We start from the raw sequence: 15,052 nt of genomic DNA on the forward strand, positions 1-15,052 counted from the left end.
CTGTAGCCAAAATGAGAACCCAAGCCTCTCCATCTCCACCAAGCACTAGGATTGAACTATGGACAAGAGCATGGGTTACATGTTTTCCTTTGATGGAACAGGGTCACCTACTGTGTGGCATCCTCTATCTGCATCTAAACCCTGTCCCTTCTGGAAGGGGAATTTAATGGTTCTTTCACCCTTTCCTGATGTAGACAAGCTCGACTCTGCTGCCAGTGTGGGCCACCTTCCAACTGCAGTGTCACCATAAGGTTCTGGCTAGCCCTAGGCCTCAGGTAAGCAATTACTCAGCCCTCTCGAGAGAAAACACCAAAGCCAACCTTTGGCTCATCTTTCACCAATTAATATTTTTAGTTTGACTATAACTGCTAATCCTGGTCAGACTGTACCAAACAACTATGGCTTTTAAAAGTCAAGACATTGGGTGACATTCAATTAGATAACTGATATCACCAACTACCTCCTGGATATTTCTACCCAGATGTCAGACTGTCCCCTCTCACCCTGTATGGGATAAAGGGAATGCACTGGCTTTTTCCGAAAGTCACATTCCCCTTCAGACTTCTCTGTCTCCATCAGTATGGTTACCACCAAAATTTCATCTAAACTCAAAATCTTTTACTTCCCTACTCTGTTAATTACGAAATTCTCCCCTTCTTTCCCACATTGTTAGTTACTGAAACTTTCCTTCCTCTGAACCACTGAATGTTTATGTCCTCTGTTAACGTACTTACCATGCAGTATAATCACTGAACTTTTTTTCTTTGAGATGGGGTCTTGCTTTGTCATCCACACTGGAGTGCAGTGGCATAACCTTGGCTCCCTGCAGCCTCGACCTCCCTGGCTCATGCAATCCCCCCACCTCTGCCTCCCGAGTAGCTGGGACTACAGGTGTGCGCCATCACAGCAAGCTAATTTTCAAAATTTTTTGTAGAGATGAGGTCTTACCATGTTGCCTAGGCTGGTTTTGAACTCCTGGCCTCAAGTGATCCTCTACTTTGGCCTCCCAAAGTGCTGGGATTACAGGCATGAGCCACTGGACCTAGCCTGAACTTGAACTCTTCTCCTTGGTTAAACATTCTATTGTTACCTGAACAGGCCATGACTACCACCACCTGCCTCTGTGCCTCTTTCGCCAGCCCTGCAAGTCTGGAATTCTTGGCTTTCTACTCTCTATTTGCCCAAGCCCCATCTCCTTCCCTCAGCTTTACCTGACTCCAAGCCATTGAGGCTGACTCCTACCCCACCCCTAAATTCTCTCAGCTGTATCTGCCTACTGCAGATACTTGGCACTCAACTCACACTATCACCTCACATTGCCATTCATCATTCCGTGGGATTCTGTCCGTCCACTGGATGAAGTTTCTAGAAGTCCGAAGTTGTTCATGATGCCTTATTGTATTATATTCCTAGCAAGAGCACATGGTATCAGTTTTGGTGGTAAGGTGTAAATGCATTCTAGTTCCAACTCTATTAATAAGTTCTGTGACCATGGGCATAGTTTTCCCCCAAGTAAAATGAAGAGGAAGGACTCAATGATCTCTTTAATATTCCCTTCAGTGCTGACTTCCCAGAAGTCTACACATGGCTTTCCATGATAATGCTGCTGCAGCGCAGCCCATAGCTAGCTCTGGCATAAACTAACAGTGGGTTCAAAGGATGAGCGACAATCTTGATTGCCCGAGGCTGAGGATCATTTTCAATCAAAATTGGAATCATCTCTGCATTATAATTATGAAAGGGTTTTGGATTTTGCTTCACATGCTCATACAATGGACATTTAGAAACACATAAACTTCTAATGGAACCCTGTTCAGTTTAATTTCATTTATTGTTCAGCTACCCATTTTTAAAAAAGAGCCATCTGGAAATAACTGATATATACATCTAATAACAAGAAAATGGTCAATGGCCCAATGCTGTGTGAAAAACACAGATTACATATGTAAACAGTTGACCCTTGAATAACATGGTTTGAATGTCTCGGGTCCAATTATACATGGATTTTTCTCCCGCCTCTGCCACCTGAGACACCAAGACCAATGCCTCCTCTTCCTTAGCCTGCTCAATGTGAAGATGATGAAGATGAAGACCTTTACGATGATCCACTTCCACTTAATGAACAGTAAATGTGTTTTTTCTCATGATTTTCTTTGTAACATCTTCTTTTCTCCAGCCTACTTTATTATGACAATATAGTATATAGGCAGGGCACGGTGGCTCATGCCTGTAATCCCAGCACTTTGGGAGGCCGAGGAGGGCGGATCACGAGGTCAGGAGTTCGAGACCAGCCTGACCAACATGGTGAAACCCCTAGTAGAGAAAACTCTACTAAAAATACAAAAATTAGCTGGGCATTGTGGCATTCACCTGTAATCCCAGCTACTCAGGAGGCTGAGGCAGGAGAATCACTTGAACCCGGGAGGCGGAGGTTGCAGTGAGCCGAGATTGCACCACTGCACTCCAGCCTAGGCAACAGAGTGAGACTCTGTCTCAAAAAAAAAAAAAAAGAACTAAATTTTTCTTTTCTTGTTTTTTGAGACAGGGTCTTGCTCTGTTGCCCGGGCTGGAGTGCAATGTTGCAATCATGGCTCACTGTAGCCTCAACCTCCTGGGCTCAAGCAATCCTCCCGAGTTGGGACTACAGGCCAGTGCCACCATGCCCAACTAATTTTTTGTATTTTTTTGTAGAGATGGGGTTTTGCCATGTTGCCCAGGCTGGTCTCAAACTACTGGGCTCAAGTGATCCGCCTGCCTCAGCTTCCCAAAGTCCTGGAATTACAGGCGTGAGCCACTGCAACTGGTCAAAAAAGACTGAACTTTAATCCCCCTTTTTTTTTTTCACAAGAGCAAAGGGCTCCATGCTAAGAGTGTGGCAGGACAACTGACTGGCAAGAATAGAAACGCTGATGCTCCACCGCCTACTGGTCATGAGACATCTCACGGAGCCTGTCTGCTCGACTCTAAAAACGGGGTAACAGTGACTTCCCTCTAAGGAATTGTAACATTGAACACAGAAAAGACTCTCAGTGCACGATTCCTATTGGAATCTCAGGTAACTGGGGAAGTGCAAAGATGAAGAGCCAGGGAGTCTCTCACAGTGGGAATCTGGTCTCAAGGATCTGGTGTTGAGGCTCCAGAAACCCATGATATGATGTGGCTGGGCATGTTAGCAGAGGCCTGTAGATGCTGGCTGCAAGGTCACCATGAGTTCTCAATTAGACCCATGAAATTGATGTCTGCCTCCATACGGTTGGCTAGAAGCACTAACAGTGAGGGAGATGCCACCTGTGAGAAGTTCTGAAACTGCCTGTGGGCATGGATGATTCCTGTTTTACAAAACCTGTCTCACTCTTGGAGAGACTTTTATTCCTAAAATGACCTCCTTCTTCTCCCATGTCCTCCTATTCACTTTCATTTTTCTATTATTTAGAAACCACTTAGCCTGAAGAAAGGGTCTCAAGGCCAGAAAGACCCCCAAATGTGATAATAACAGGTGATAAAATGTTCCCCCAGCAGGGTGCTCTGATACGAAGCCAATTTCTGAGCCACTCAGCAGGAAAGGCACACAGGACTCAGGGGAAGCTGGTGAGACAGACTGCCAGCCAGCGCTTACCAAAGGTGTCGGCGTAGATCTTGGCAAAGGAGCCCAGCGTGAAGCAGATGCTGTACTGGGAGCTGGAGAAGCAGACGTTACCCAGGAGTGGGGAAAGGATCAGGTTCTCATCAGTGGAATACATGCTGAAACAGAGACAGTGGTGAGCACAGTGCCAGGCTGCAGCAGCCCGGACGCACTGCCAAGGGTATGGGCAGGAATTCGGTATCACAGCCCTCGGAAGGGACTTGTGCAAGACACTCAGTTTTGCCAACAGCCTGGTCCAAGAAAGTGACATGATGGAGCTGTTCCCTAATTCCCAATAACAAGTTGATTTCCCAGAGCTGGGAACATTCTGCACAATCTTGGAAAAGTTAACTGCACCAGACAGACAAGGAGAAACCTAGAGGACAGAGACAAAAACCTTAGAACACAGGAAATGAATCTAATGTGATAACACGGAAATACAGAAATACATTTGAGTAAAAACCTCAATTTCACAAATACAAGCAGACATAAACATCATTTAAAAAAGAGAAAAGAAAGGAAATGAAGAAAAGCAACTCTGCTCTTTACCCTCACTGCCATACTCTTTATTCTTTTGTGTTTGGCTTTTACAGTGTTAAAACTTTCAATCTTAAAAGCCATGCAGAAACCACAAGCATCTCAGTTCACTAACATTTATAAGAAAACCAGTTGTACAAGGGGATCAAATCCACAACCCTAGCCTTACTGGCACATTATCTTATGGAATTTCCCAATATAGAAATAAAGGTATGGCTTACAAAGGACAGCCCTCTACCCCATTGCACTCTACCCCCAAGTTATGCTCCCTAGAGGCAACTGCTTTCAATACTTTTAAAGCTGCTTTTAGAGTATTTACCTTCAGGTTTCTAAGTAATATGTTTATGTTGCTTTTTCTTGCTTAGAGGTTCTTTTGTTTTTGAGACAGGGTCTTGCCTTGTTGCCCAGGCTGGAGCACAGTGGTACAATCACCTTTCACTGTAGCCTTGATCTCTCAAGCTCACGCAATCCTCCCTCCTCAGCATCCCAAGTAGCTGGGACTGCAGGCATGAACCACCAAGCCTGGCTAATTTTTGTAGAGATGAGATACAAAAGCCATGTTGCCCAGGCTTGAACCTTGAACTCCTGGGCTCAAGCAATCTCCTGCTTGGCCTCCCAAAGTGCTGGGATTCTAGGTATAAGCCACTGTGCCTGGCCTCTTGTTTAGAGGTTTGAAACATGACCTCTTGTCTTCCTATTTTAGTAAATCAGGTTAAGTTCAGCCCTATCCCACCTCCTACTGTTTTTTGTTTTGCTTTTTTTTTGTTTTTTGTTTTTTGTTTTTTTTTAAGATGGAGTCTTGCTCTGTCGCCCAGGCTGGAGTGCAGTGGTGCAATCTCGGCTCACTGCAAGCTCAGTCTCCCGGGTTCACGCCATTCTCCTGCCTCAGCCTCCTCAGTAGCTGGGATTACAGCCGCCTGCCACCATGCCTGGCTAATTTTTTTTGTATTTTTTAGTAGAGATGGGGTTTCACCGTGTTAGCCAGGATGGTCTCGATCTCCTGACCTCGTGATCCGCCCGCCTCGGCCTCCCAAAGTGCTGAGATTACAGGCATGAGCCACTGCGCCCGGCTTTTTTTTTTTTTTTTTTTTTGAGACAGGATCTCACTCTGTCACCTACATTGGAGTACAACAGCACAATCACAGCTCACTATAACCCTGAACTCCTTGGCTCAAGTGATCCTCTTGCCTCTGCCTCCCGAGTAGCTAGGACTACAAACACATGCCACCACGCCAAGCTAATTTTAAAATTATTTTTTGTAGACACAGAGTCTAACTATGTTGCCCAGGCTGGCCTTGAACTCCTAGCCTCAAGGGATCCTCCCGCCTTGACCTTTCAAAGTGCTGGGATTACAGGCATGAGCTATCACACTTGGCCTTTTTATTAAAATATATTTGTCATTTCATCCTTTGGACTCATGATGTCACACTGGACTCTAGTCTTTCTCAGTCCTTGCAGAGATGGGGTGAAGATATTCCTTTTGAAAAGTAGTGCTACACACTGGGAAGGCTCCTGAAGGTAACCGTCTCTAGCCACACAGGTTCCATCCCCAATTCTCAAACGGAGAGGCATTCTTTCAGTTGGAGAGGCATTCTTTCAGTAGGATGGCCTCCTCACAGGCCCATTTGAGGGGCTGCAGGAAGTCATCTAGCACATCTTTCAGCCTGTAGTAAGACTGTCTTTAAGATATATTTAACCTCTGTTTCAAAGGCCCTTTGAGATTATATTCTAAGGTATCATAACCATCACTCACATGTATTAATGCAAGCCCTAAATCCATCTTGTTGAGAAGCAAGTATATCCATAGAAACACAGCAAACAGTTCTTAATTTATTTAGACTGTGTTAATTATAAAATAGCAGCTAACATTATTCAGCACATCAGCTGCTACATTGCAAGCACTGTGCTGTGTTCCGTCAAATATCTATTTAATTTCTTATAACATCCCTTGTAAGTTATTATGTTAACTTATACTATAAATGCCTAATAATATTTGCCATTATTGCTATTAGGCAAATATTATTCCTTTTTTACCGAAGCAGAAACTGAACTTAAGTAATTTGCCCAACTTTATTTTACATGGTTGGTATGTGGTGAAGATGAGGCTGATCCTAGAGCCCAGGCTGGGTGCAGTGGCTCAAATCTGTAATGCTAGCACTTTGGAAGGCCAAGGTGGAAGAACTGCTTGAGGCCAGTTTAAGACCAGCCTGGGCAACATAACGAGACTCCATCTCTACAAAAAATAAATAAATAAAAATAAAAATAAAAATAAATTGGCCGGGGGTGGTGGTGGTTTACGCCTGTAATCCCAGCACTTTGGGAGGCCAAGGTGGGTGGATCACGAGGTCAGAAGATCGAGACCATCCTGCCTAACAATGAAGCCCTGTCTCTACTAAAAATACAAAAAATTAGCCGGGCATGGTGGCGGATGCCTGTAGTCCCAGCTACTTGGGAGGCTGAGGCAGCAGGATGGCATGAACCCAGGAGGCGGAGCTTGCAGTGAGCCGAGATTGTGCCACTGCACTCCAGCCTGGGCGACAGACCAAGACTCCGTCTCAAAAATAAATAAATAAATTAATAAAAAAAAAAATAGCCAGGTATGGTGGCACATGCCTGTGGTCCCAGCTATCAGGAGACTGAGGTGGGAGGATTGCTTGAGCCCAGAAGTTCGAGGCTGCAGTGAGCTGTGATTGTGACACTGCACTCTAGCTTGGGTAACAGAGATCCTATCTCTAAAAAGAGAAGAAATTAAATACAGCTCAAGTATTGATCATAATAGTGAACTGCAGATGTGTTAAGCATCACAAGTGGTTAAGGCACAGAGGTAATAGTATGGAGTCAACCCCTGCAGAGTCCCAGGATGTGCCTCTAGTTTTGCCCAACAAACTCATCAACACATGCTAAGAAATAAATCAGAATTGTTCCCAGAGGTATTCAGGGTTAAAACCCAGAGTCTCCGAGGACAGGAAATCCACTCCCAGGGGTTTTCTACCTTATTAATCCATTGACCTCATCCACAATGTGGCGCAGCTTGTAATACGCATCAGTTGGAGGCAGCTTCAGCTCCAGGATCAGCCGGTCAATCTTGTTGATGCACACAGTGACCGCCAGCCTCTCCTGCACCGCATGCTTGATCAGCCGCTCTGTGTTCAGCATCACCTGAGAAACACAAGGCTTAGAAGGTGGTAAGAAGAACAAGGATGGCAGAAAGTTCAAAGCAGAACCAAAGAAGGCACTATTTCAAACCACCATGAAGCCTGGGGAGAAAAAAAGACCTGGGGAAATATTACTGGGTGGAAGCAGGGAGCATCCTGCCTGAAGATAGACACAGGAACTTTAAGAGGGCACCTTGCAGGATTGAGAAACGAATAAACCCACGAACAATGATGTTGGGTGCCAGGTTTCTCAGTGCTAGAGAAGGAACTAAGAAGGCTGGGAAGAGCCGGTGGTGCTGAAATGGAATTGGGGGTAATTAGGATTAATGCATGATTTTTAATATATGTGTGTAAAAATAGTTATAGATATGTATGAGTATATATAACCTAGCTGTGCTCAGTGAAAGGGCCTAGAAGCAATGTATATTTTTTTGAGAGACGGGGTCTCGCTCTGTTGCAATAGTGATGAGCACATCCAAACCTTTGTTTCTAAATACTAGTCCCCACTGGCCAGGCACGGTGGCTCATGCCTGTAATCCCAGCACTTTGGGAGGCCAAGGTGGGTGGATCACGAGGTCAGGAGATCGAGACCATTCTGGCTAACACGGTGAAACCCCGTCTCGACTAAAATACAAAAAAATTAGCCGGGAGTGGTGGCGGGCGCCTGTAGTCCCGGCTACTTGGGAGGCTGAGGCAGGAGAACGGCGTGAACCTGGGAGGCGGAGCTTGCAGTGAGCCAAGATCACGCCACTGCACTCCAGCCTGGGCAACAGAGTGAGACTCCGTCACCAAAAAAAAAAAAAAAGAAAAAAGAAAAAAATACTAGTCCCCACTATAAGCCAGAGCTGCTAGGCTAGGTGCAGTCACTCACACCTGTAATCCCAGCATTTTGGGAGGCCAAGGCAGGAGGACTGCTTGAAGCCAGAAGTTCAAGACCATCCCGGGCAACAGAGCGAGACCCCGTCTCTCAAAAAAAAATATTTAAAAATAAGCTGGGGATGGTGGCACATACTTGTAGTCCCAGCTATTTGGGAGGCTGAAGTGGGAGAATCACTTGAGCCCAGGAGCTCGAGCCTGCTATGAGGTATAATTGTACCATTGCACTCCAGCCTGGGCCAGAGAGCAAGATGCCATCTCTTTGAAGGAAAAAAAAAAAGCCAGAGCTCCCTGAAGAAATGGCTGAGTCCAGGACTGGGACAAGGAAAGATAAGTCTAGAACATCTTTTTGTGCTTGAAAGTAAGGAAGTGCTCAAAAAACGATGAGACGTGAAAAAGATGATGGAATCAGCCTGAAGGAGCTCTCAGTAGCCAAATCTGGGATGAGAGCACTAGAGCACCGGAATGCATAAGGACAGTAACAGATTATAACTCACTGAATAAAATGCAAACCCAAACATCCATAGTGATAACAAGCAAATGGGGGAGAAACAAAAGCACTTCTTTACAACATAATTCCAACCAATAGGCCAGGCGTGGTCGCTCATGCCTGTAATCCCAGCACTTTGGGAGGCCGAGGCAGGGGGACTGCTTGAGGTCAGGAGTTCAAGACCAGCCTGACCGACATGCTAAAACCCCATTTCTACAAAAAATACAAAAATTAGCCAGGTGTGGTGGCGGGCGCCTGTAGTCCCAGCTGCCTGGGAGGCTGAGACAGGAGAATCACTTGAACCTGGGAGGCAGAGGTTGCAGTGAGCCAAGCTTGTGCCACTGCACTCCAGCCTGGGCGAAAGAGCAAGATTCCATCTCAAAAAACAAAACAACAACAACAACAAAAAACAACAATGGCCGGAAGTGGTGGCTCACGCCTGTAATCTCCACACTTTGGGAGGCCTAGGTGGGCGGATCACCTGAGGTCAGGAGCTCGAGACCAGCCTGGCCGACATGGCGAAACCCTGTCTCTACTAAAAATACAAAAATTAGCCAGGTGTGGTGGCGTGCACCTGTAATCTCAGCTACTTGGGAGGCTGAGATAGGAGAACTGCTTGAACCCAAAAGGCAGAGGTTGCAGTAAACCGAGATCGCACCACTTCACTCCAGCCTGGGCAACAGAGCAAGACGCCACCTCAAAACCAAAACAAAACAGAAGGAATAAGAAGAGTTAGAAGACTCACTATTTGCAACTATTGTAGGAATAAGCCAAGAATCATCAATGGATGACAAAACTAGTAGATAAAGTTTGATAAGGAGAAGAATAACCAGATTCTAATAACCAGAGCCTAATCACAAGGAAGTATTAGACAAACCCAAATTGAAAGACATTCTACAAAATAAGTGCCCTCTACTTTTCAAAAGTGTCAATGTCATAAAAGACCAAGAGAGGCTAAAGAACAGCTTCAATTCAGAGACTTGAACATCATGAAAATTAAATGCTATGCATCACTCTGGATTAGGGGAAAGAATTCTATAACGGAAATTGTTGGTATGATTAGCAAAACTGAATAAGGTCTGTAGAAAAAGATCTGTACAACAGGACTGTATCAATGTTAAATTTTCTGATTTTGGCAACTGTACTGTGGTTATGTAGGTGAATGTCCTTATTCTTAGAAAATACATTCTGAAATATTTTACTTTCAAACGGTTCAAGGGGAAAACATACACACTGTCTCTCTGTGTGTGTCTGAATGCGTACAAAGAGAGAATTATGAAGTAAATGAGGGTGGGTTCTTTGAACAATTCTTGCAACTTTTCAGTTTGCTGTTATTCCAAAATGAAAAGTCAGTTTAAAAAAAGACAATTCTGGCTCCCTCTGCTGGCTGTCTCACCAATGATAACACGAATAAGGTTAGCCAAAGTGTTCCATCTCTCAATTGAGGAACACAGAAGACACCCTGGTCTTTTAACTCCAATCTCTTGGAAAAACGCAACTAATGTTAAAAATCCACTTACAAGAACATACACTCCTCCCTTCCTTTTATTTACATTTGTCATTTTATCTTTGTGTTTTCTGAATAGCAATGAGTCTTATCATTTTGAGCTTCACTGAGCAGGAAGCAAGGGCACCCACACTGATCATTTTTTTTTCTTCTTTTTTTGAGAGAATGTCTCACTCTAGTACCCAGGCTGGAGTGAAGTGGCGCAATCTCGGCTCACTGCAACCTCCAACTCCCAGGCTCAAGTGATTCTCCTGCTTCAGCCTAATGAGTAGCTGGGACTACAGGCATGGGTCACCACACCTGGCTAATTTTTGTATTTTTAGTAGAGACGGGGTTTCGCCATGCTGGCCAGGCTGGTCTCGAACTCCTGACCTCAGGTGATCCACCCACCTCAGCCTCCCAAAGTCTTGGGATTACAGGTGCGAGCCACCACACCCGGTGAGAATTAATTTTGAACTTCATTTGCTGCTTTAATTTTAGAGCAAATTTGAGCCTTAATCCCAGAGAGTTTCAAGTTCTCTGGCTTCCGGCTCACTCAGTGCTCTGGGTATTGTTGGGGGGTGGGGGCAAACATAACAGGTAGATGAGATTCTGGGAGCTGAGTCTGACTCACCCCCTCAGCAGCATCAATGAAAAGGACCACTCCATCTGAGATGCGCAAGCCAGCTGTGACCTCATCAGAGAAATTCACATGTCCTGAAAAGCAAATACTAAGTAAGTCATCATTTGGTGCAGGATAAAGCACAATTAACTGGTAGGGTGAACTGAGGGGGCACTTCAAAGCCTGTGAACCTCCGAATATCCCCTTTCCCTCCTCGCCATAACCCCCTGCAGGGTAAAAATATCCCCCATTAGAGTCATATTCTTGCATTAAACTTTTCTACGGGAGGCTCCCTACATAAAAAGAGGGAAGTGCCTAGGAGAGCATGAGTCCACACACACAGACCAGCTTAGCCTAATCAGCAGTAAGCAGAGTTCTGTGGGACTCAAGACAATCTGGAGGCAGGAGAAAGGCCAAAGGAGGGCCTGGAGCACAGTGTGCTGTTCGAGGAAGGCAGTTCCTGGCGAGGTGCTATGGGGGCAGGAGCTGAGAGGTATCAGGACACTGGGCATCAGATGGTGCCAAGAAGGCAAATCAGCCAAAATCTAAAACCTTCCAGTTTTTAAAAACTCTGCCCCAGTTGGTCCTTTCCACAGGAGGAAGAGTCAGCCAAGGTGCGCTGCTCCCAAGGTCATCAGGATGTTCGCCAGTCTCCTTCAAAAGACTGAGAGTACTCAAGGCCAGGGACTGGCTCTGACTCACCTTTAGCGCCCCAGCAGATAGCATGGGGCCTGACAGGCTGAAATGAATAAACGAATACAATTCCCTAACATTTTTAAATATTCGAAAGAGTAAAGACATGAATAGGAGGCCTGGAGTATGATGCTTGCTAAATTAACAAGTCAGAAACAAAGCAGAGAGTCAAAATGGAAAATGGTTTCAATGAAGGTGAGGGAATGTAAAAACAAAGATGCACTGATGCACTGCTCTGTTCTGCTCTGGAAAGTGAGAGGACACACGCAAAACCAAGACAAGGTTCTAATAATCAAAAGCCAAAGGATGTCCTACCTGGAGTGTCCATGATATTGAAGAGATAAGATTTTCCTTTGGTGTCTGGCAAGACCACTGTCACAGGAGTGCTTTTGATGCCTACACCTCTCTGAAAGGAACAAAGAGTGGTCAAGACCTCTTCCTATGCAAGAGGGGTTCATTTTGTTTTTGGGGCTCCCCAGTTGCTAGTAAATTACACTGATGCCTCTCCTTATAGTGGGTGATTTTTATCTAGGCCTCTAGCCAGCATGACCTTGAAGATAAAATATCTTGGTGTTAGACAGCATTTTTGGGGGGCTTGTTTCAAATGTGAAAAGATGAAAATGAACTACTGCAAACAAAACAGTATTAAGCCGTATCAGAGAATCCAGAGTCCTAGAATCTCATCCTCTTTATACGTTAGAAACAAAAACAATAGCTGAGCACCCTGAAAGTAAAAAGAAACAATCTGGGGTATTTTAGTTTTTAAAAAAAAAAGAAATATAAAAGCTATGACAGGAATAAACATTTTTTTTTTAAAACTCCAGTCAAACAAATATATAAATACATTATAAAATAATAACAGCTAACATTGATTGCCTATCTATCTTTACTAACTCCAAGTGCCTTTAGTTAACCATACTTAATTATACTTAAAACTTCCATTAGGAAAAAGGGACAGAAATAAGGGGGGAAAGAGAAGGGGTCAGAGAGTAGAGAGAAAGATCCGGATGGAAAGACAAAAAGAGAAACACAAAGATATAGGAACCCATTTTCAAAGAGAAGCTACTCCTAGAAAGAGGTCATCATATGGATGGAGTCACCCTGCGGATTTTTAAAGGATGATGTCATTTTAAAAAAATCACGTTGAGCTTCTGCATAACTTATAGCACAAATGCAGACATCGCCTCTTAGTATTTCCCCTATATTAGGCCAAATTTAATCTAGTCAAGAACAGGAGGGTTCCCCTCCTAACCTACAGCTTGCCTACCCAGTTCTTTTTCAAGTTATAACCCTGGAGTAACTGGGGGAAGGAGATGGGACGTGAGAAGTGGAGAGAGAGGAGTAGAGTATGAACTAAAATGCTATCATAAAGGCTCCTCTACATTCCCTACAAAACTATTACTGGTGGGTCTGGTGTAGGTGACAATCAGATTCCCCAAGGCATGCTTACCTCTTGCTCTGTGAAGAGGATGTCAGTATAGCACAGCTGAAAAAAATTAACTGTTGTTACCACCTGAGTTCAGACTGCTCTCCCACAAACGAACCATCAATCACTTTCCCTCACCACCTCCCAGCTCAAGGGTTTCTTTGAGATTAAAGAGAGAGAGAGAGCAGGGTGTCCCCACAGCAATTCCAGACAATGAGACCAGTGCCCTCCCAGCTAGAAATGCTCCTGGGTGTGTGGAGGGATTTTTTTATTTTTACTTTTCTGGAGGCAGAGTTTCGCTCTTGTTGCCCATGCTGGAGTGTAATGGTGCGATCTCGGCCCACTGCAACTTCCTTTGACTCCAGGGTTCAAGAGATTCTCCTGCCTCAGCCTCCCAAGTAGCAGGGATTACAGATGTGCGCCACCATGCTCAGCTGATTTTGTATTTTCAGTAGACACAGGGTTTCACCATGTTGGTCAGGCTGGTCTCGAACTCCTAACCTCATGTGATCCCCCCGGCTCGGCCTCCCAAAGTGCTGGGATTACAGGCGTGAGCCACCACACCTGGCTGGGTTTTTCTTTTTGGTTGTGATTTTGTCTTTTTTTGAGACGGAGTCTCACTCGGTCACCCAGGCTAGAGTGTGGTGGCGTAATCTTGGCTCACTGCAACCTCTGCCTCCCAGGTTCAAGCGATTCTCCTGCCTAAACCCCTCGAGTAGCTGGGACTACAGGTGCGCACCACCGTGCCCACCCAGCTACATTTTGCATTTTAGTAGAGATAGAGTTTCGCCATGTTGGCCAGGCTGGTCTCAAACTCCTGACCTCAAGTGATCTTCCTGTCCTGGCCTCCCAAAGTACTGGGATTATAGGCATGAGCCACTGCTCTTTTTGAGTTGGGGGAGGTCACTAAAGACTAGGTATAGGTGAGAGATAATTTATATCAAATGCACAGAATTCTTAGTGTGGTAAAGGGAGACATGTGTCAGCCTTAATGCTAGAGTGTTAAAACAATCAATCTGGCAGGGTTTGAACATTTATTGCACTGAGACTTGCAGACACAGTTGGCCTCATTCACAGGCATTTGAATTTACCATGAAAACCAGGTACAATTGTACCACATTTATAGAGCAGGCTATTAATACTATGACAGGAAAGAATAGACAATAAAAGTCAGGATATATCACAACAGAGGAGGGATCCCAAGTGCAAAATGGATCATCCCAAAATACCGCAGCTCAATATTCTCTATGCTCCTGAGAAAGTTGAAATTATTTTCTTACAGTCTATTAATAGAGATCACAATTATAAAGCTGCACTTTGGAGGCATCATTATTTATAGAGAACAGGAAGGGTGAAGGAAGGAGGAGAGAGACATCTCTATCTGTTCTGAATGGTTCATCCTAAGCCCTCAACAGAAGTTCTACTTACATCTTGGTCATAGCGCTTTCTGATTTCCGGGTGAGTCTGCTCAATTAAACAATCTACAAAACATGTCTAAAAGGGAAGAAACAGTTAACATCTGCCAACCACAGAGGAAAATTTACTGTGCCCTTCCCCCAGCTCCCAATACACCACATAATTTAGGGATAAGGAGAGAAAAAGAAGAGCAAGGAGGGTTATGGGACAGCAAAGAATTAACACTGAAGCCACAGGATTATTTTCAAATAAAAGATGAAATCTTTCTTAGACAGGCATCCCTCAGGAAATGAATACTTATAAAAATCAGAGTAAGGCTCAATTTCCCATCTTCTGTCCAGATGTAGACACAAGGCTCAGGCATGCAAGTGGCTTAGGAACAGGCTCCACCTGCTGCTTGGGAAAAGCCAGAATTTCACAGTATGACTTCATAACAGGCATGCAGTACCCCCAGTCAGGAGGTTGAGCCTTGTGACCTCAAACTCAACGGCTGTGACTCTAACACATGAGCAGGCACAAAAGAGAAATCCTGTTCCAAGTAGCTGAAAGTTCTGTCTTACCTTGCCATGGTGGAGATGTCCACAAAGGGTCACATTTCTGATGAGCTCTGAGTTATCCATCAGATCCGCCAAGAAACTGGAAGGACAAAGGAAAAGAGAAAAGAGACACTGGCAAACGTTTCCAAATGAGGAGTGGTGTAAAGGTGTTTCAGGTATTTTTGGCCAGGAA

General features: G+C 44.7%; 1 protein-coding gene across 1 annotated transcript in view; it reads right to left on the reverse strand.

The window, feature by feature from the left end:
- Positions 1 to 15,052, reverse strand: part of EFTUD2 (elongation factor Tu GTP binding domain containing 2) — a 48,681-nt gene that overhangs the window by 17,805 nt on the left and 15,824 nt on the right. Inside the window, exons 5-11 of the mRNA XM_054456524.2 lie at positions 14,884 to 14,959; positions 14,336 to 14,401; positions 12,932 to 12,967; positions 11,797 to 11,887; positions 10,801 to 10,883; positions 7,152 to 7,318; positions 3,617 to 3,741 (exon numbers count right to left, since the gene is read on the reverse strand). Coding sequence (XP_054312499.1) covers positions 3,617 to 3,741; positions 7,152 to 7,318; positions 10,801 to 10,883; positions 11,797 to 11,887; positions 12,932 to 12,967; positions 14,336 to 14,401; positions 14,884 to 14,959 — 644 coding nt within the window. The remainder of the gene's footprint in view (positions 1 to 3,616; positions 3,742 to 7,151; positions 7,319 to 10,800; positions 10,884 to 11,796; positions 11,888 to 12,931; positions 12,968 to 14,335; positions 14,402 to 14,883; positions 14,960 to 15,052) is intronic.

This window comes from Pongo pygmaeus, chromosome 19, assembly GCF_028885625.2.
Source record: "Pongo pygmaeus isolate AG05252 chromosome 19, NHGRI_mPonPyg2-v2.0_pri, whole genome shotgun sequence".
In the NCBI taxonomy this organism is placed as follows: Eukaryota; Metazoa; Chordata; class Mammalia; order Primates; family Hominidae; genus Pongo; species Pongo pygmaeus.